We start from the raw sequence: 21,545 nt of genomic DNA, 5'->3' as shown, positions 1-21,545 counted from the left end.
TAAATACGTTTCCGTTGCTCACCCTAGAGCTAACGGTCAGGTCGAGCGAGCTAACGGTATGATCCTCGACGCCCTCAAGAAAAGGCTCTATCAGAAAGAAGAGAAGCACCCAGGCAGATGGCTCAAAGAACTACCAGCTGTGGTCTGGGGACTGCGCACTCAAGCTAGTCGCAGTACCGGCGTATCTCCATATTTTATGGTCTACGGCTCAGAGGCCATACTTCCAGTGGATATTGCATTCCGAGCACCCAGAGTAGAAAACTATGACAAAGACCAAGCCACAGCTGTTCAGACAGAAGACATTGATCGGGCCGAGGAAGAACGTCTGATTACTTGCGTTCGCACAACCAAGTACCTCGAAGGTCTGCGGAGATATTACAACCGTAACGTCAAAGGTCGTTCATTCGCGATCGGCGACCTCGTCTTACGTCGGAAACAAAAAACCGAAGGGCTTCACAAGCTGTCTTCACCATGGGAGGGCCCTTACATCATAAAAGGTGTCACTCGACCAGGGTCTTATCGTTTATGCGACCTAGATGGACTCGATGTTCCCAACTCCTGGCACATAGAGCACCTTATACGTTTCTTCCCATGAAATAACATAGATATGTATTCTTCACTTTAATATTAATAAAGTTCTGGTCTCCATAATTTGTCTACATTTTTCCTTCATCATAAGCTTCAACTACCGTTAGCAAAATGTAAGCCACACCGCGATGGCCTCCAATACGCACGACTGATTCCTCCAAATCGCCGAGAACGTTTCCTCCAAATCGCCGAGCACGATTCCTCCAAATCACCGAGCACGATTCCTCCAAATCGCCGAGCACGATTCCTCCAAATCACCGAGCACGATTCCTCCAAATCGCCGAGCATGATTCCTCCAAATCACCGAGCACGATTCCTCCAAATCGCCGAGCACGATTCCTCCAAATCGCCGAGCATGATTTCTCCAAATCGCCGAGCACGATTCCTCCAAATCGCCGAGCACGATTCCTCCAAATCGCCGAGCATGTTTTCTCCAAATCGCCGAGCACATTAACTCCCAATCACCGAACACGATTTTTTCCAAAAATCGCCTACCATGCTTCCTCTAGGACGCATAGGTTTTCCTACAAAAACAACGACGGTGTTGCACTTTCAAGAAATCGCAACATAGCCCGCCGATCGTCAAACAACACACCTTTTTTCCTTCTGTTATCTATGGAAACGACCCAGTCCCCGACTACATCCTACACGTGCCTAGGGGCTCCGCCCTCTGCATTACGGTTGGTCGGCTGCGGTTCCTTGGCCATGCCTATTCATCCTACACGTGTCAGCGCCTCCGCCCTCAACGTTATGGACTATGGGCTAGTCAAGGCCTAGATTTCAGTTATGAATTAATCGCTCGGACGCCGTTTGAGCCATTTCCCTAGCCACGTTATTCACGTTGGCTGCTGGGCAGAACGTTTTTTCGCAATAGCAATTCTAGAGGGCAACAAGGCTCTAACACCCCACCAAACGCACCATGAGCTCGGTGCTCGGCATGTTGGCCGGCAGGACACGATCTTATGACAACGCCTATTTCTCCAACATACGCATGGGCTCCGCGTTATGCGTTACAGATCATGACCTAACTAAGGCATTTAGTTCAGTGAAAACTAAAAGATCAAACACAGCTTATATTGGGAAAAAGAGCATTGGGTCCATAATACACAGATTCTTCTTAGCCAGATAAATCATGTAATACAGGAGGTAACATCCGAGCAGCTCTTTAAGCTTCGCCAACAGCTTCGGTTTCGCCAAACAAGTCTATCTCGCCGACAAGCACTTTCACCACATCCTCAACATCATCCTCCAGCTGCTGGGTCTGCGCGTCGCTCAGCCCATCGGCAAACCCACCGCCTAACGACTGGATGTCGACGGACGGATAATGGGACCGAACAACCGCAAGGGCATGAGTAGCGGCGGTCAAAACGGCGTCGCGGTTGAAGTTTTTGAAGTTTTCCCACGCCGCCTTGCATCTCTGCACGATGGTGTCTGGCCCTTGCTACCTACCATCAGGACGGGGCGCCGGTTCAACGTCGACGCAGTCCAGCACTGGTTTTATTGCGGCAGTTATAGTGTTGAAGTTGTCCTTCTGGACTTTGGCCTCTTGCACTAGCACATCGAACTGTGCCTTGGTTTTATATCGATAATCTGCAAGAACTACAATGGTTCGTCACGGCAAAAAAAAAAGAATTACGGCGTCACTTCCAATCAGGGTAAGCCTACCTTTCAGTTCTTTGGCCAGTTTGTCCGCTCGACTCGACTCCTTCGTTTTCTCTTGTCGGATTTGTTCGACGGTCTGGCGAAGCTGGTTGAGTTCTGCATCTTGCTCTGCCAGCACAAAAAGATAAGACAAAAAAACAATACGGCGACTTACTGCAAAGCACATTATGTGAAAAAGAATACCCGATTTCAGCTTGGATGCATCCTCCAACTGCTGGCACTTCCGGTCGAGCTGTTCAGTTTTACTATCGAGTTCTACGTTCTTCTTGCTCAACTGCTCGGACATCTTCTTAAGTTCCTCGGATGCAATTGCCAGCTCCTCGGATGTCCTCTTCAGTTGCTCGGACGACGCCGTTAGTCGCTCGGACAGAACCCCATTTTGATGTTCAAGGTCCTGCGAATTCGACTCCGCAAGGTCCCGCTCCCGATGGGCCCTTTGAATACTTTTTTCTGAAAGACTTAAAGCCTCCCGGAGTATCTTATTTTCCTCGGCGAGGGCTCCATCCTCTTTATCAATTGATGCCGTTGTTCAGCTGTCCGAGCTATCCCCTGCGGGTTAACAGTGCAAAAGATAAACCTTGATCTTCCGACAACATTTATCGGTGTTATTGGCGTGGCACTCACCATGATTTGAGTCATAACTCCGGCGACGGCGGATTTCAACCTCTTTATCTCTCTGGTGGTGTTTTCTTCTTCGACGACTACCACCTCTTCTCCGCGTTTCCGGAGAATCCAGACGGACTGGGGCTCAGGCGCGGTGCGCTCGATCTCCACGACCTCGTCCTCATCCATCGTCGCTTGAGGCACCTTCGGGGGGCTCCGTGGTCGGACCGCCGCTCCGACCACTCCTGGCGCCCCTGCGGGGGACGACGTTTGCTCCTCAGCAGTTGATGGGGTGGCGTCTGTAACCTCCGGCGCATCAACAGCAACCGCAATTTCCGTTTCCATGGTAACGACCTTTTCGGTCGTAGCCGCGGTTGCGGTCGCCGACTCGCCCATCATGTGCGCCAATGATTCACCATCGCCAGGTCTACTAGGAGCGACGGCTGGCTCATCCTCTGCTCGCCGAACACTCGGGGACTCCTAGACAGGGGCAGTCGTCATCTTTTCTTCTGAGGTCACGGGCCTTGGCGTCGCACCGCATCATATCGGCTTCTCAGTAACAAGGTGAAATCAAAGAACAATATAATTACTCCAAGGCAAATATACTCACGGTTTGGTCTTCCGATTGATTTTCTTGAATCGGCGGTGCCTGCCTGACCCCCCAGGCGCGGCTGCTTGGTCGACCTTGTGGGAGGACTCCTGCGCCTCCGCAGCGGGCTGCCGCTCTTCTTGGTGCTCGGCGGCCACACCTTCCGTGCGTTGTTCGGGGGCTTCAGTACTTTGCATCGACGGGGCGTCCGCCGTTGCCCGACCATAACTTTCCCCTGCTCGATGCTTGGGAGCGACACTATCCGCCGGCGCCTTCGTCGTGCTCGGCGGAGGTGCTGACTGGTCTTCGTCATCGTCCGACCACTCCAGCACAGCAGTTCGTGGCGGCCGAACTGCTCGGTCCTCTCCAAGAGAGATGCCTCCTGGTTTGTGTGCATGAGAGCTGGCGGTTTTTCTCCTTTTTTGGGCCGGCTCGTCTACTGCCGGTCTCTTCCCGCAGACCTTCTCTGACACTGGGGATGGACTTTCCGACGAGGAGCTCAGCTCACCTTCTTCATGCTGCAGTGGCCGCCGAGGATCTACTCCTTTTGGCCAATCGGCTCTCGGTACGTTTGAAAAGTATATTGACCTATCCTGCGAATGAATCTTTTCATAAGTGAGTCAGTACTATGCTCGGCAATTATTGCATGATAGACGCGAAGCGAAATGGTTACCTGAGGAGGCGGGTTGGTGCAGTTGAAAGCCTTCGTCCCTTTAGGCCAGCTGAATGAGACATTTGAAGAAAACAGATCCATGGCACGGTCCATCACTTCTTTCTTCGACAGGCGGTCTGTGCTTTCACGGGTACCGTCGTTGTCACCTTTAAAGTCGAACGCCGGGTGGGCCCTCTCTTTGCAGGGTTGGATGCGCCGAACTATGAAACTAGCTGCAACCAGTTCACCCCTAAGCTCCAAGCCTTTACTCAATTCTAGAAGTTCCATTACCTGCTCCATTTCAGCGTTGTTGGGTCTCTCTGACCAGTTACTGTGGTTAACCGGGATGTAGTGCACGTCGCATCGAATCAATGGGTGACTCTGTTTGATATAGAACCATCTAGAGTTCCAACCTTTCAGGGAGGTATTCAGCGGAACGTTGATATACTCGCTGGCCATCCCATCCCTGAGCTGTAGGTACACACCGCCGACCACCTTTGAACCGCTGCCCCCCTTCTTCTTTAGACAGAACAAGTGCCTGAAGAGGTTGAAGTGCGGCAGAACACCGAGAAATGCCTCGTAGAAATGGATGAAGATAGAAACATGCAGAATGGTGTTGGGGTGCAGATTACAGAGGCTAATCGCCCAAAACTCCATAAGATCCCTCAGAAAGGGGTGGATAGGAAACCCTAACCCTCGCCAGAAATAATCCTCAAATACTACAGCCTCGTCAGTATGTGGTGTCGGGAAGGGCTCACCGCTAGCTGGCCGCCATCCAGCAGTAAGACGGTCGGGGATAACACCCGCCGCCACCATCTTATCGAGATCAGCCACCGACGTCCTCGACGGCACCCACTCCTCGTCGCGGCTACCTCCGGTGGCCACTTTCTTCGGCTTTACGGCTCCTTTTTTCGGCGCCATCTCCTATGGTTTGGTCCTAGGGTTGAAGGGGAATGCTCGCGATTGATGCGGAAGGTGCAGCACAGGGATTGTGAAGGCAGGAAGCAGGGTGGTTTGACGGAGGTAGGAGGCGATATGAGTGGCGGCGCGGTTATAAAGCAGTTCCCCCACTCTGCCTTAACTCTGAGGGTTTTTGGGAAACCGTTCCCGCGATCAGCGCTACATCGATTCCTCCAAAATGGCTTGATGGGCCGCAACTTGGGCTATCGCGTCATAGTAGCCCATGCCGCTGATTTATCACCGCCACTTTCTCCGAATTCTCCGCATTCTAATGAGGCTTAGTAACTGATACTGAACGGCCATTACTCCGAATTTCTCGCCGCAATTTGATTTATCCGATATCTACGCCAGAAACTCGGGGACTGGCTACCTGCTCGGACGGTTCACTACTTTCTGAGCTTGGCACCACGTGACTACGTCACCTACTATCAGGCTTGGGGACTAAGTGGGCACACTTCACCTTGCGATGAATGTGCTTGTTTTTTGTCTCGAGGTTACGCTCGGGGACTGGCTACCTGCTCGGACGGTTCACTAATTTCTGAGCCTAGCACCATGTGACTACGTCACCTACTGTTAGGCTCGGGGACTAAGTGGGCACACTTCACCTTGCGGTGAATGTGTTTGTTTTTCTGAAAGCCTCCGAGCATCCAAAGGATAAACCAGGTATCTTTACCATTGTTTTCGGATTCTAAGTGGGCACACTTCACTTTACCATGCAGGAATTTTTAATTTTGGACTTGAGCTCCTTACACCCTTATGACAAGCCGTGCTCAGAACACACTGCTCGGCGATGTTGTACACTGCTCGGCAGTTGCTCACAACTGATCGGCTACTCCTTATGGTGGTCGGACCACGATTTGGACAGCTCGGTCTTGGATCGCACCTGCTCGGAAAGTCTCAAGACGGCGTTGTGCAACGGGTACAAGGCGCTCGGGGACTAGCTGTGGGGGGTACGACCCCGGATACCCACGGCAGGTCACATGGGCTATGCCTCTAGGGGTGGTCCAGCCCGCAAGAAGGAGCCTTGCGGGGCACGATTCTGTTCGGCGACCCCCGCAAGGCACGGAGAGGATATCCTAAAGATGTTATGAGATCTGATAGGATATATACGATCCCATGTTTCTTGTAATCTGTTATTACTTTCCGGTTATCTCTTAGATCTAACCAACTTGTAACCTTGCCCCTCGGACCATATAAGGCGGGCAGGGACCCCCTACGAATTCACGGCAAATCATACGATAGCTAATGCAAATCAACAGACCACAGGAGTAAGGTATTACGTCATACCGATGGCCTGAACCTGTATAACTCGTGTGTCTCTGTTGCCTTCTTGTTCTCGATTACACGCTCCTCTACCGATCAATCTACCATCGCGGGGTGCCCCTCGGTGGACTGCCGACGATATTCCATCGACATGAACCCCATGTTATATTTGTTGAGTACGACATGTACTTACGCTTGCTTTACTTTTCAAATATTTGGATAAAAATCCCGGATGGGACCAGATTGCTAGAGTTTGGAGGAATTAGGCTTGTGATCAACCAGTCGGTTGTCCCTGTGGAATTATAGTCTTCATCCGAAGATCGGAGTTGTCTTTCCACTGTGTGCTATCTAAGGTTATATTCTTTATACTAAGTACGCTATATATTGAGTATTGTCTATTGATATTACCCTTATTTGTAGTTATATGTGATATTTGACTTCCTGGGCTCATATATGGTTTATATCTAGTTTTGTTCTTAAAATCGAGGGCTATAAAGTGGTATCAGAGCAATGCTAACTGTAGGACGCAAGCCTAGTAGAAACTGGTCATTCTAAGGTTTAGAATTTGCTACAAAACTACTTTTTCATCTCCTTGACTAGTTGAATTGATTATTTCTTATCCTTGTCCTATTTTCTTCTCTCCTTATAGCTTTCTTTGAGCTATTGCTTCTTATCTCCTTGATTTTTATTTCTTTGGTTTACTAAAGTTTTCTGATCTCACCTTATTCAAATTTGCGATGGCCTATCACCATAATCCACTCCTTAGGATGCCCAGCATTGCTATAGAAGCACGTGTAGTTTCGATGTTGTGATGCATGCTTGTCTTGTTTGGTGTGTTCCTTCTTTGTCATTCCTATCTTTATGATCCAAAGGAAGGCCCTGAAGGCTACACCAACACGAGGATCTTTGTATGGAATATTCAGAGTTTAGCAAAACTCTTGTTAAGTGGGATAGCATCCTCTACAAAGCATCGTTGACCTTTATCTTCCTTGCTATCCTGTGCAACTCCCAAATCCACTTTATCATGAAAGTTCATTCCTCCCTCTCCTGAATCCCGAATCAAGGAAGTGTGGAGGCGTGAAGATCTTTATCTTTCTCCCTAGTCTCTCCGATTCTCGGGACGATATTCCTGTTAAGTGGGGTAGTTTGTCACACCCCAAAATTTCTGATTTTGGATTGTTCATAGAAAACACTAAATAAAATGAATTATTTTAATATTTGGATAAAATTTACCAAGTTTAGTTTGAGCTAGCGCAAATTTAGTTATAGGAAAAATATGAATTTTCAAAGTTTTCTAATTTTGACGAGCTTTTGGATGATGTGATGTTTGCTTGTTGCTTCTTTGTGTGTTGAGAGTAAGCAAAGTCTTTAAAATACGTTAGTAGGTCAATTTTTCCTTCTTCGGCACGCCTTTATCTTTTTCTACAATCAAATTCTTTGTTTCTCGGCTCAAGTTTTCATTCGGAGCTTCCCAAAATCTTTTCTTTGTAACACAAATCACTTCTTTTAATTCCTCGTCCGTCAATCAATCTTTACAAACTTCTCAAAAAATTTTCTAGCTTTTTCTAGAACTTGTTCCTACTTGTCTATGAGCATAATTTAATTTTTATATGCTCCAAATTATCTTATCATGGGCTCCAAATACTTTATTTGGGTTCCTCATGTTCCATAATGTCTCTGAGAATTTTCCCCGAATAGCTTTCTGAGTATTTTTCGTGGCTTAAATAATAATTCTAGACTTTTCTAGAATTATTTTATCCACAAAATTAACTAATTCCGAAAATAATAAATCTCTCATTTTTTCCAATGCTCAAAGCCCATGTGCAATAATCCTAATGAATCCTAAAGGCCCATGCATTTATTTACTAATGGGCTTTAATGATTATTTAGGCCCATTAGTAAATGTGGAGGGTGCAATATCAATTAGTAATATATTGCTAGTTGATGTAGTTGTGGGGAGTTTTTTTCCCTCTAAATATGTACCAACCCATTGGGAAATACACACCAAAACTACCGTAAGAGGAGCCCCTAGTTTGGGAAATCACTCGTGTAGTAAATTAAAATTTTCTCCTCCTTCTCTCGTCGTCGCCGTCGTCGCCGCGCTACCCAACCCAGCCATCCCCTCCTTTGTACAACAAGTTGAGCCCACCCCTAGGCAGCTGCTATTGCCATGGCCTTGTGGTGGCTGTACGGGAGGCCAAAGGATGAAGACGAGCTAATTACGAAATTACCACCAGTTCGTAATATCGTCGTCGTATAGTCATTTTAAGTCCGTTTCGAGTCGTTCCAATTGCGTTAGATTCGTATCGATGTGATCTACATTCTAGTGTCGTTGTTTTTCATGTCAAGTGACTTTTATATATATGCTTAAATATTAATTTGATTAATTTGCAATGAACTAGTTTTTATAAATAAAAGCTACATAATTATATACAATGCTCTTTTGCAAATAAGTTTTAACATGACTAGTTGCTAACATAAATATGTTTCTAAATTATAATATGTTTACTCTAAACACACATATCAAATTTGATTAGATGTTCTCACATGTTAGTTTGTATTTGCAAGTTAAAGTTGAATTGGCATAAATGATATCAAAATATTTATAAATAAAATATAATTAGCTTGAACTCAGTTTTTAAGTATAAATATGATTTGTTTAATCTAAATTAATGCTACTCACATAGTTTTTCCTAATTAACATAAATCAAGCTTATAGTCTTATCTTTTCTTTTATAATATAAAACCCTGTAGTCGTTTCTTTACAACCGTAGTTCTGATTAGCATGCTTTTCGTGTCTGTGTGTTCGTTGCGACGTGTAGAACATCTTTAAAACCTTTTTACTTGTTGTTTCATATGTTTGGTGTACTATTCTAATTTAGTTTTATTGTTTGCTTCATGTATGATTGCATGGATGCTTGTGTGGTGCTTTATGATCATGTCCAGTCGGTGAGCTTTACGTGTTGATCAAGGAGTTCCATTGAAGGTTTCGACTAGAAGAAGGATCTAAGTTTAAGGCAAGTATAGCATGGGATCAACCTTGTTGTCCTATACACCTTTAATCATTTATTTCATACTGCATGTGTCTACCTTGACTGCCACTAAGGATTTCCTAGTGCTTTGTTACCTTGTGCCTTGTTACCTATAGGGTATTGCACTAGATAGTATGATGCTAGTGCTCAATTGAACACCATAATCTTGTAACTGGACTAATGGTATATGCAATAAACATTAAAAGATGCTTTTTAGCAACATGGAACAAGGGGGCTAGAGCATTGGGCTGTTTTTATGGTGCTCTAGATTCCTCTCCCTAAGGACTTGTCTCTAAGTGATCATCCAGGACTTACAGTACAACCATGAGGACTACATGGCTCTGGTCTTAGTCTAGGACCTTACTCTTTTTAGTTTGTAGCAGTTTACCGAAAGGGCAAGAGTGGCGTACCAGGCTAGGTATGGGCCTCATCCCCAGTATGTGTACTATGCTGCGTGTATAAGTGCCACTTCTGGAGATGACTCCATAACACTTAGGACATGGAATCCTTAGCGGCTGCTCCTTATTAGAATGACTAGGGAAAAGCTTCGTAGTGTACCTAGCCTGCTCACCTTGGAAGTGTTTTGGGAGTTGTAGACCCGGGCATATGGGTATCATGACTCATGGTGAAAGTGTACAACCTCTGTAGAGTGTAAAACTGGTATATCAGCCGTGCTTAGGGTCACGAGCGGCCTTGGAACCCTTACAAAATAGATGATGAACACTAATAATATGGATGATGAAGACGCTCACTAATGGTTAATTGTTTATGCTATTCATTATTCATGTTTACCTGATCATGTGTTTATGGGCTTGTGGATAGACTTGTTGCTACTCAATTGCTAAAACCATGACTCATTAAAAGCTAATCGCAGTTGAACCAGTGTTAGCCTTTTGAGCCTCATGAACCCCATGTTATATTTGTTGAGTACGACATGTACTTACGCTTGCTTTACTTTTCAAATATTTGGATAAAAATCCCGGATGGGACCAGATTGCTAGAGTTTGGAGGAATTAGGCTTGTGATCAACCAGTCGGTTGTCCCTGTGGAATTATAGTCTTCATCCGAAGATCGGAGTTGTCTTTCCGCTGTGTGCTATCTAAGGTTATATTCTTTATACTAAGTACGCTATATATTGAGCATTGTCTATTGATATTACCCTTATTTGTAGCTATATGTGAGATTTGACTTCCTGGCTTATATATGGTTTGTATCTAGTTTTATTCTTAAAACCGAGGGCTATAAAGTGGTATCAGAGCAATGCTGACTGTAGGACGCAAGACTAGTAGAAACTGGTCATTCTAAGGTTTAGAATTTGCTACAAAACTACTTTTTCATCTCCATGACTAGTTGAATTGATTATTTCTTATCCTTGTCCTATTTTCTTCTCTCCTTGATAGCTTTCTTTGAGCTATTGCTTCTTATCTCCTTGATTTTTATTTCTTTGGTTTACTAAAGTTTTCTGATCTCACCTTATTCAAATTTGCAATGGCCTATCACCATAATCCACTCCTTAGGATGCCCAGCATTGCTATAGAAGCACGTGTAGTTTCGATGTTGTGATGCATGCTTGTCTTATTTGGTGTGTTGCTTCTTTGTCATCCCTATCTTTATAATCCAAAGGAAGGCCCTGAAGGCTACACCAACACGAGGATCTTTGTATGGAATATTCAGAGTTTAGCAAAACTCTTGTTAAGTGGGGTAGCATCCTCTACAAAGCATCGTTGACCTTTATCTTCCTTGCTATCCTGTGCAACTCCCAAATCCACTTTATCATGCAAGTTCATTCCTTCCTCTCCTCAATCCCGAATCAAGTGTGGAGGCGTGAAGATCTTTATCTTTCTCCCTAGTCTCTCCGATTCTCGGGATGATATTCCTGTTAAGTGGGGTAGTTTGTCACACCCCAAAATTTCTGATTTTGGATTGTTCATAGAAAACACTAAATAAAATGAATTATTTTAATATTTGGATAAAATTTACCAAGTTTAGTTTGAGCTAGCGCAAATTTAGTTATAGGAAAAATATGAATTTTCAAAGTTTACTAATTTTGACGGGCTTTTGGATGATGTGATGTTTGCTTGTTGCTTCTTTGTGTGTTGAGAGTGAGCAAAGTCTTTAAAATACGTTAGTAGGTCAATTTTTCTTCTTCGGCACGCCTTTATCTTTTTCTACAATCAAATTCTTTGTTTCTCAGCTCAAGTTTTCATTGGGAGCTTCCCAAAATCTTTTCTTCATAACACAAATCACTTCTTTTAATCCCTCGTCCGTCAATCAATCTCTACAAACTTCTCGGGAATTTTTCTAGCTTTTTCAGGAACTTGTTCCTACTTGTCTGTGAGCATAATTTAATTTTAGATGCTCCAAATTATCTTATCACGGGCTCCAATTACTTTATTTGGGTTCCTCATGTTCCATAATGTCTCTGAGAATTTTCCCTGAATTTTCAGAGCTTTTGGAGTATTTTTCGCAGCTTTAATGATAATTCTTTACTTTTCTAGAATTATTTTATCCATGAAATTAACTAATTCTGAAAATAATAAATCTCTCATTTTTTTCCAACGCTCAAAGCCCATGTGCAATAATCCTAATAAATCGTAAAGGGCCTTGCATTTATTTACTAATGGGCTTTAATGATTATTTAGGCCCATTAGTAAATATGGAGAGTGCAACATCAATTAGTAATATATTGCTAGTTGATGTAGATGTGGGGAGTTTTTTTCCCTATAAATATGTACCAACCCCTTGGGTAATGCACACAAAACTACCGTAAGGGGAGCCCCTAGTTTGGGAAATTCCTCGTATAGTAAATTAAAATTTTCTCCTCCTTCTCTCGTCGTCGCCGTCGCCGTCACCGTCGCCGCCGCGCTGCCCAGCCCAGCCATCCCCTCCTTTGTGCAACAAGTTGAGCCCACCCCTATGCAGCTGCTATTGCCATGGCCGTGTGGTGGCTGTACGGGAGGCCAAAGGATGAAGACGAGGTAATTACAAAATTACCACCAGTTCGTAATATCATCGTCGTATATTCGTTTTAAGTCCGTTTTGAGTCGTTCTGCGTTAGATTCGTATCGATGTGATCTACATGCTAGTGTCGTTGTTTTTTATGTCAAGTGACTTTTATATATATGCTTAAATATTAATTTGATTAATATGCATGCAACTAGTTTTTATAAAATAAAAGCAACATAATTATATACAATGCTCTTTTGCAAATAAGTTTTAATATGACTAGTTGCTAACATAAATATGTTTCTAAATTATAATATGTTTAGTCTAAACAAGCATATCAAATTTGATTAGATGTTCTCACATGTCAGTTTGTATTTGCAAATTAAAGTTGAATTGGCACAAATGATATCAAAATATTTATAAATAAAATATGATTAGCTTCAACTCAGTTTTTAAGTATAAATATGATTTGTTTAATCTAAATTAATGCTACTCACATAGTTTTTCCTAATTAACATAAATCAAGCTTATAGTCTTATCTTTTCTTTTAAAATATAAAACCCTGTAGTTGTTTCTTTACAACCGTAGTTTCGATTAGTGTACTTTTCGTGTCTATGTGTTCGTTGCGACATGTAGAACATCTTTAAAACCTTTTTACTTGCTGTTTAATATGTTTGGTGTACTGTTCTAATTTAGTTCTATTGTTTGCTTCGTGTATGATTGCATGGATGCTTGTGTGGTGCTTTATGATCATGTCCAGTCGGTGAGCTTTACGTGTTGATCAAGAAGGAGTTCCATTGAAGGTTTAAACTAGAAGAAGGATCTAAGTTTAAGGTAAGTATAGGATGGGATCATCCTTGTTGTCCTATACACCTTTAATCATTTAGTTCATACTGCATGTGTCTACCTTGACTGCTACTAAGGATTTCCTAGTGCTTTGTTACCTTGTGTCTTGTTACTTATGGGGTATTGCATTGGGTAGTATGATGCTAGTGCTCAATTAAAGACTATGATCGTGTAACTTGACTAATGGTATATGCAATAAACATTAAAAGATGCTTTTTAGCAACATGGAACAAGGGGGCTAGAGCATTGGGCTGTTTTTATGGAGCTTTAGATTTCTCTCCCTATGGACTTATCTGTAAGTGATCATCCGGGACTTACAGTACAACCATGAGGACTACATGGCTCTGGTCTTAGTCTAGTACATTGCTCTTTCTAGTTTGTAGCAGTTTACCGAAAGGGCAAGAGGGGCATACCAGGCTGGGTATGGGCCTCATCCCCAGGGTGTGTACTATGCTGCGTGTATAAGTGCCACTTCTGGAGATGACTCCATAACACTTGGGAGATATAATCCTTAGTGGCTGCTCCTTTTTAGAACGACTGGGGAAAAGCTTCGTAGTGTACCCTGTCTGCTCACCTTGAAAGTGTTTTGGGAGTTGCAAACCCGGCCATATGGGTATCACGACTCATGGTGAAAGTGTACTACCTCTGCAGAGTGTAAAACTGGTATATCCGCCATGCTCACGGTCACGAGCGGCCTTAGAACCCTTACGGAATAGATGATGAACACTAATGATATGGATGATGAACATACTCACTAATGGTTAATTGTTTATGCTATTCATTATTCATGTCTACCTAATCATATGTTTATTGGTTCGTGGATAAACTTGTTGCTACTCAATTGCTAAAATCATGACTCATTAAAAGCTGATCGCTGTTGAACCAGTGTCAGCCTTTTGTGCCGCATGAACCTCATATTATATTTATTGAGTACGACATGTACTTACGCTTGCTTTACTTTTCAAATATTTGGATAAAAATCCCGGATGGGTACCAGATTACTAGAGTTTAGAGGAATTAGGCTTGTGATCAACTAGTCAGTTGTCTCTGTGGAATTGGAGTCTTCATCTGAAGATCGGAGTTGTATTTCCGCTGTGTGCTATCTAAGGTTATATTCTTTATACTAAGTACGCTATGTATTGAGCATTGTGTATTGATATTACCCTTATTTGTAGCTATATATGAGATTTGACTTCATGGGCTCACATATGGTGTGTATCTGGTTTTGTTCTTAAAACCGGGTGCTACAACTCAATAAAGATATCAAGCTCCTAAATTAGTATGAATCTCTAGTGCACAACATAAAAAGTTTAACGACAAAAAAATACACTTCAAGAGTTAATGCACCCATATAACAACATCACTCCAAAAATTAATGGAGCTATGGTGCATTTCATTACTCAAATAAATATGTGAAAATACAGTAGAAACTCAATTAATGTCTGCCGATAGAACTCACCATGGTTCTGTTGGATGCACATCAATGAAAGGTGTGTAGACGATATTGTCCGGTACCACCTGGCGTTGTATGATCTGATCCAAAAACCAATATATTCTTGAAAATCACCACAAATATATATGACACATATAACACAAACAATGATATCTAATGAAAAAAAACGCACCATGATTCTAGGCTTGACGCGATGGTCACCACTAGAAATTAGTGGGAGCTGATTCACTTTTAGTTTATGCTCTAAAGCCCACTGTCAATACATACAGTTAAAAAATATGAATGAGCATGTATATATTCAGAGATAAAATAGTGCTACGGACTTCGTCTTCGTCAAGGAATATATGTTCACACAAACTTGTGCAGAGGTTCACAATGGCCGATAAAGAGACTATTATAGAAATGCCACCGGATACATACTGAAAAATAGGGTTTCAGATTTTTGAACATCATAAGTTCACCAGAGGATACGAACAAGCCATGAGAAATTATCCAACAAATGTTTCTTTCCCGCTAGGCATCAAGAGAGTGATAATTACTGATTTTCCAATAAAAGATACCTTTCACCTGGTCCAGTACACAACAACACTATTTTGGAAACAAAGGACTGGTTTTTAATCATTCTATCCTAGATAGATAACCCACTACCCAGGACTTTTTCTAGATAACCATTTACCATTTCTAGTACAAGTAAATACACGTGTATATGCCAAAAATAAGTGGAAGATTTGAAAATTACTTGATGGAGCATGATAATTTTATGGACATTAACTGTACAATAAATGGACAGTACACACCAATCAAACGGACAAAGCAAAGAATGATAGTGGCCAGGAGCCTCGTACGGTATTAATGTGCCAGAGAGGTCGTCGTCCTAATCTGGCAGATATTATCTCTACCCCACAAAGGAATGGAATTTTAGAACTCTAGTTGCCAAATTTTGGCACATACTCCAAATGTCTTAGTATAAAATTAGAACCTTCTAAATAATGTAAATCTAAAAACTGGTCCCTTCATCTCAAAACACTTTATGTTTTAGGATTTTTAGCACACATCAGTGCTCAATGGAAATTACCATGTACCCCTTAATGATAGTGATCAACGCTAATCAAGGAATAACCCGCCAGTTAATATATACGAATGCATGGAGACATGCATCTTGCATTCTCACGCTCAAATAAACTTAACCTAGTCATCAAGAGATAGGAACAACCCGCTAGTTAATACGAATGATGGAGACATGCATCTTGCAATCTCACACTCAAATAAACTTAACCTAGTCATATCAAGAGATAAAACATCAAGGGCCCATTTGGAATGCAGGAATTCATACAAACAATGGAACAGTTTTCGAGGAATCAATTTAATTTCACACATGAACAAGTACCATGAAAATTAATCCTGCATTCCAAACAGACTCCAAGTTTTCTTGGGCAATTTAGCTATAGAATCCTCAAACATACGAAAAAATTCAGCCGAGCGAATAATTTGCACTCTAATATATTATAATAAGTAGTGAGATTATCATATTATTTTCACCTACCATTTCAGAGACAAGTAATTTTAGAAATACATAGATTGCTAACATTTTAAATGTGTAATACCAAATGTACTCCCTCGTACGTAAATATAAGGGATCCTAGCATTTGAAATTTATGCACAAATATAATGAGCTTATGGTAGATTAAGAGATCACACACTAATCATGATTGACATGAACTGTATCCAATTTTTTGTTACATTTACAGTTTGCTACCATATAACGGCTGCGTAAGCCCAGCAGGCGTCCTTACATCCACCAGTCAATTGGGTTAAACATTCATTAATTATGGGCATGTGTGAGTTTTTCCTATCCTTTAATTTGTGCTTAAAATTGTAAGATCCCTTAGGCTAGTCTCAATCTAGTCTCAATGGAGGTTTCAAAGTAGTTTTATTCTCATTTAATACAGTGACACATCAACAAATTTGCTGACTTGGTAGCTTATTTATAAAGAGAGAGATATAGAGAGTTCGGTAGAGTTTCATCTGGATGAAACTTCTGTCACAATTACCAACACAAAAGCTAATGTGGCTGTCTTGTAACTGTGTCATGAAAATCTCCATTGAGACTGGCCTTACACTAATCTTAGTGGGAGTTTCATTTGCATTTAATAACCTGCCACATAAGCGCTTTTGATGATTTGTCAATATTTTTAAGAGGAAGAATAAGTGAATTTCATGAGGATTAAACTCTCTTGGCATGATTACCAACTCTCTATGAGTCATGAAATTAAATTCTATGAAACCATAGAATAAAACTTTCCATTGAGAGTGGGCGTTCCATCCATGTTTCATTTCATTCTATATGACATGCCAATCTTGGAAATAACGTCATGAAACTCCTCACTGAGACTGGCCTTATATTTATTGTTACTCCCTTGGTCCCAGAAAACTGGATGTTTTAGGATTTTTATTAGCACAAATTAGTGCTCAATAAAAATTACCTAGGTTAAGGAATAAGCTAGTCTCTTATTAAAAAGAATGCCTGGAGGTATGTGGATCGCAATCTCAGGCAACATAGGCCCAATGTATTGTCCAACAGCTAAGACATCAAGTATTTTTTGATAGTTTTTAGTCCTATAGAACATAAATTTTTTTGGGATGGAGTATATATGATGCAACGAAAGGGTGGTGTATATAACTTTCCTGACTCTATAGATGTTTGTACCATACCTCTTTTCAGGTTTTCACTTATGTACTTAATATATTTTTCAATGAATAGTCAAAATATGTTAGCTCACAAAATATATTTTTCAATGTAAAAATAAAAACTTAGACTCTACTTGGTAGGGCTTGTATTGGGGCCTATCTACCAGCTTAATCAAAAGACTTGTCAAACCAAAAACAGTGAAGGTGAAACCACTTTTGCCCAAAAGACGAACCACAAAAACATGTCTTTTTCTGGCTTCATTATTTTGAGAAACCCAAGGCTTTTCAAAGATTACCTAATGTGTTGTATCCAAACATACAAATAACCCATTATATTTTATAATGTACAAATGTGATTATAGTTTTTAGAAAGCAGTTTCCTTGCATGAATATACTCATATTCATACATATACATATCCGTAATTTTTTGCAGAAATGTCCAAATGCCACAAAATGAAAACTTCAGTGTAGTGTATAGCACCCCGTGGTTTAATAAGTACTTCATATGTTTTTGATCAATGAAACTCACCGGCTTTTGTACGTAAACTGGGGTCAAGTTAATCTGATGCACCTCACGGCCACGCTCTTTCGCTTTTGTAAAGAATTTGTCGGCATTATCAACTCCGTATCTTGGGAAGTTATGTAGGCCCTCAATGCTTGCCATGGTGCTCTCGAGCGTGAAAAACGCGTTGCCGTCCGGTCGTGGCTTCTGCTGGTTGCGCATTGTGACAGCAAGCGTGTACCTACACCTTGGAGGCACAATGCCTGGCAGAGGCCAAACAAAGTGCTCCGCTAGAGTCTCTGTCACGAGCCTGAAGGCGACATGTGCATATGTGTTATTGTTTAGGTGCAGCGAGTATGTGCTCTGGTGCCTCGTGTTTCTTATTTTGCTTGGCCGATCCAAGGAGAATTCCAGATTGGGTGACTGCACACCGAGGAGCTCGCTAGCCTGCAGTAGATAAAGATGGACGATGTGTCAAAATGGTCAGTAAAAAATTCACAACATTGGAAGTTACAAAAGCTTTTTTTTTGTTCGAATATGACTTGGTTGTACAGTAAAAAACTGTGAAAATGGTAGTGATGAACTTGGAACCAGGAGGGGGCGTATTTGGTTCAAATATTTGACATGCATTTGCAAAAGAAGAAAAAGAATGGAATGTTGTCACGATCAACTTGGAAGCAGGTCAGGATTTTATTCCCACCCAAAGACAACTTAAAAGAATCATCCATTTTAAACTGGTGTACAAAAGTTTCTAGTCAACTAGCTTGCAAAACAACTTACAGCCTTCTATGATGTACCCTTCGAATATAAAAATCGATGTGTTCCACCAATTTATTTAGCCACAAGTATGAACCAATTGCACCAAAAACCATGAACGAAAGAAATATGGGCAACTCACTTATACACGTGACAATTAAAATCCATAGCCGATGGGGAGAATTTTGTGATCACTTACATTACCCACGTGCCTCTTTTATACCTTATCAATTATAGTCAACCTGCAAAAATTATTTTCCCTTCTTACTGATAAATAAAATATGTGCTTAGTATGTGTTGATTGCCCGAGGCCGCACATGGCCTAGATACGCAGCGGAGTTAGGTCTAAAGGATGAGGCTGACCCAGCAGGTTGATGAGACGGATTTGATGCTAGTTCTTTGCGCTAAAACCCAAGAACATCTCCCGGGAAGACCCGTCAGGGAGATGCACGACGGGGTGTCCTAAGGTCGGCAAAACCATCTAGAACACTAGCAAATCTCATCGAGAGAAGTCACAGGCAGCATGGGGGTTGGAAGAGATTGAGGTAGAAGGTAAATAGTAAAGGTCGATTGATTTTTTGGATAGATGGATCTCTCAATCGGGACCTTGAAAACACCAATCAGCATCCCATATTGTGGTTGGCCAGCAACCGGGACCGATCTACTAGCGAAAGCATCATGAGGAAAGAAATTCAGATTTCTTTTCCTCCTTTTCTTACAGCTTCCATGGGGTTGCCAAATTTGTTAATTGCAAGGATCTCAAAACACTCATGAATCATTTTAGCAAACTCATCACGTATAACACCAGATCCAGGGGGAGATTTTTCGTTTTTACCTCATATGTAGATGTAGTAGGAACAGGATAGAAGTTGACATCTTTCATCTTGTTGACAGTTCCCTTAAAAGTGTGTTGACGCTGACTCAGCCAAACAATTGTCGGCCCCCTCATTTCTGAGAGTCCTTTAGTGCATCTATACTTGCGCCAGGATCACGCACAAGTACGCACAATAACAGAAATGGCACACACAGATTGGATGAACACCGAGCTTTTATTGATATCTAGAAATAGGGTCTTACAGCAGTGGCTCTAAGGGCGTGGCCATAGGCTTTACTTGTCTAACATAGTTTCATGGCCGCAAAACATCATTTTATTATAGCGGGGTGGTGACTACTACAACAGAAGTGTACAGCGTAACGATACTCTAAACCATAGGCATGCTTGAGCCCGATCGAAACCCTAGATCCAAAGACTCCTTTGCGAGAGTCCTAGTCCTCATGGTACGTCTCTTCATCGTTGTGGCGGTTCTCCTCAGCATCGAAATCTATGAGTACAAACGTACTCAGCAAGTCCTAACCAATAGGGTTAGGTGAGGTGGATGGTGAAGGCTTGGTTGTGTGGTGGATGGCAGAAGCTTGGTTGTGTGGTGGATGATGGTGGGAGGTGGATGGCAGGCGATGGTGAGGTGGATGGCAGGTGATGGTGAGGTGGCATAGTTTAGTAGTATATAAGGTTGGGTCCTGGGAGAGTATTACCATCCTCGCCAGTCCCCAGGTTAATTGTAAAGATACATTTACCATATTAGTCCAGTTTTATTACACATAAAAGTGATTCTAATCATAAGTGACCTCATCCCGACGGTTGCCCATTCCAAGGACATGGCTATTCGAATAGATTCAATATACTCTGCAGAGGTTGTATAAATTTCCCCACAAGATAGGCGCAATCCCATCCATGATCAGTGGACAGGATAGGCCTAACGGGACCCCGTACCTGAAAGTACGTGACCTTAGATGTCCATATAATTCTACCACGGCTTATTAGGGGATGGAAATACACAAGGTTTTGGATGATACCACATCATCCAATTCAATAACCCGGATAATACCATATCATCCGATCAATAATATAGGGGCTCGAACTTGGCCAAATCAAGGGGCTTAACATGGAGGATCACTCAGCAACCATGCCAACCGGACCACGGAAGATCACTTAGCATCCGTGTCATCTCCTGATATTCCGTTGCCACTCAGGCCTCCTAGTAGAATTTATACTTCTATCTAATGGGGTGTGGGAATCCAGCCTACCCATATAGGCATGTGGCTGTATGAGTTTCTGACCAGGCGAGATGGCCTATGAACTAGTCCTTATGTGATTGAGGCGAGTATCTCCCAATAGGAACCCTCACTAGGCGATCCTGCCAAGGTAGATCACACCGCGTGGAATACCCCTCACTCGCCCCTATTGGTATCTTGTTTAAGTTTACCATTTTATAGTTCATGTCATCACAGTGATTATCCTCAAGTCCATTCATCTCTTAGGGCTCATACGATATGCTTAATCATATTATCCATATCATTATTATAAAAATCATGCTTATATTTCAATATATTTCAAAGGATATAATATTTAAGTATAAATGTGGGAGGGTGAAGGTTTATGGTAAAGGTGGTAGGGTATGGTGGTGGTGGAAGGGGTAGCTAGGACTTGCCTTCGTTGTTGTCACCTTCCAGATCGTCTACGTAGTTCGGATCCTCACTTTCTTGATACTCACTGTCTATCGGTCGGCGTTTAATAAATAACCTACCGCTAAATATAAAGCAAGAAACAAACATCCACATACAAGCATAGAACAATATGGTTGTACTAGGTTGAATAGATAGATCTTGATTTAAGAAGAATTTTGAAAGTGGTTTCATGTAAAACGGAGTTCCGATGAGGAAGTGGATTTTAGAAGTTTATTATATGGTGGAATAATTAAATAGAATTTTATGTATATTTTTGGTGTATGGAAAATATGTGAAAATCTTATGGGTAGGTTATTGGGTGCATGTAGTTTATTTACAAATTTTCTAGGAATTTTTCTAGGCTTGGAAAATGTATTTTTAAGCATCTGTGTACACTAGCCGGGTACACCCAGCATTTACATGCGTGATGTGCTGTGCGCGCGCGCGCGTGTGTGTGACATGTGGGGCCAGGGGGTCAGTGGCTGGTCGTTGCCGACACG

At 42.1% G+C, this 21,545-nt stretch overlaps 2 protein-coding genes across 9 annotated transcripts in view; both read right to left on the bottom strand.

Moving 5' to 3' along the window:
* Window positions 1-21,545, bottom strand: part of LOC136483706 (uncharacterized) — a 96,467-nt gene that overhangs the window by 67,146 nt on the left and 7,776 nt on the right. For all 7 annotated transcript variants that reach the window (XR_010765584.1, XR_010765583.1, XM_066480844.1 and 4 more), the window contains 3 exons: window positions 17,812-18,231; window positions 14,767-14,847; window positions 14,601-14,674 (listed from right to left, as the gene is read on the bottom strand). Coding sequence is in view for 5 of the 7 variants with exons in the window: in XM_066480844.1 (XP_066336941.1) it covers window positions 14,601-14,674; window positions 14,767-14,847; window positions 17,812-18,231 (575 nt within the window). In the remaining 2 variants the exon portion in view is untranslated. The remainder of the gene's footprint in view (window positions 1-14,600; window positions 14,675-14,766; window positions 14,848-17,811; window positions 18,232-21,545) is intronic.
* LOC136481887 (uncharacterized) lies at window positions 1,705-5,789 on the bottom strand. Of its 2 annotated transcripts, none has more exons than XM_066479167.1 (6): window positions 4,116-5,789; window positions 3,464-4,047; window positions 2,875-3,376; window positions 2,434-2,799; window positions 2,254-2,358; window positions 1,705-2,178 (listed from the first exon to the last, which is right to left on the bottom strand). In XM_066479167.1, exons 1-3 carry the CDS (start codon window positions 5,013-5,015, stop codon window positions 3,334-3,336), a joined length of 1,527 nt encoding a protein of 508 aa, XP_066335264.1. In that variant the 5' UTR covers window positions 5,016-5,789; the 3' UTR covers window positions 1,705-2,178; window positions 2,254-2,358; window positions 2,434-2,799; window positions 2,875-3,333. The 2 variants fall into 2 exon arrangements, with proteins under 2 accessions (XP_066335264.1, XP_066335265.1); XM_066479168.1 differs by having other exon boundaries at window positions 3,464-4,035.

This window comes from Miscanthus floridulus, chromosome 9 (genome assembly GCF_019320115.1).
Source record: "Miscanthus floridulus cultivar M001 chromosome 9, ASM1932011v1, whole genome shotgun sequence".
Taxonomy (NCBI): Eukaryota; Viridiplantae; Streptophyta; class Magnoliopsida; order Poales; family Poaceae; genus Miscanthus; species Miscanthus floridulus.
Note: the sequence above shows the minus strand (reverse complement) of the source record. Positions and strands in the feature narration are given on the sequence as shown.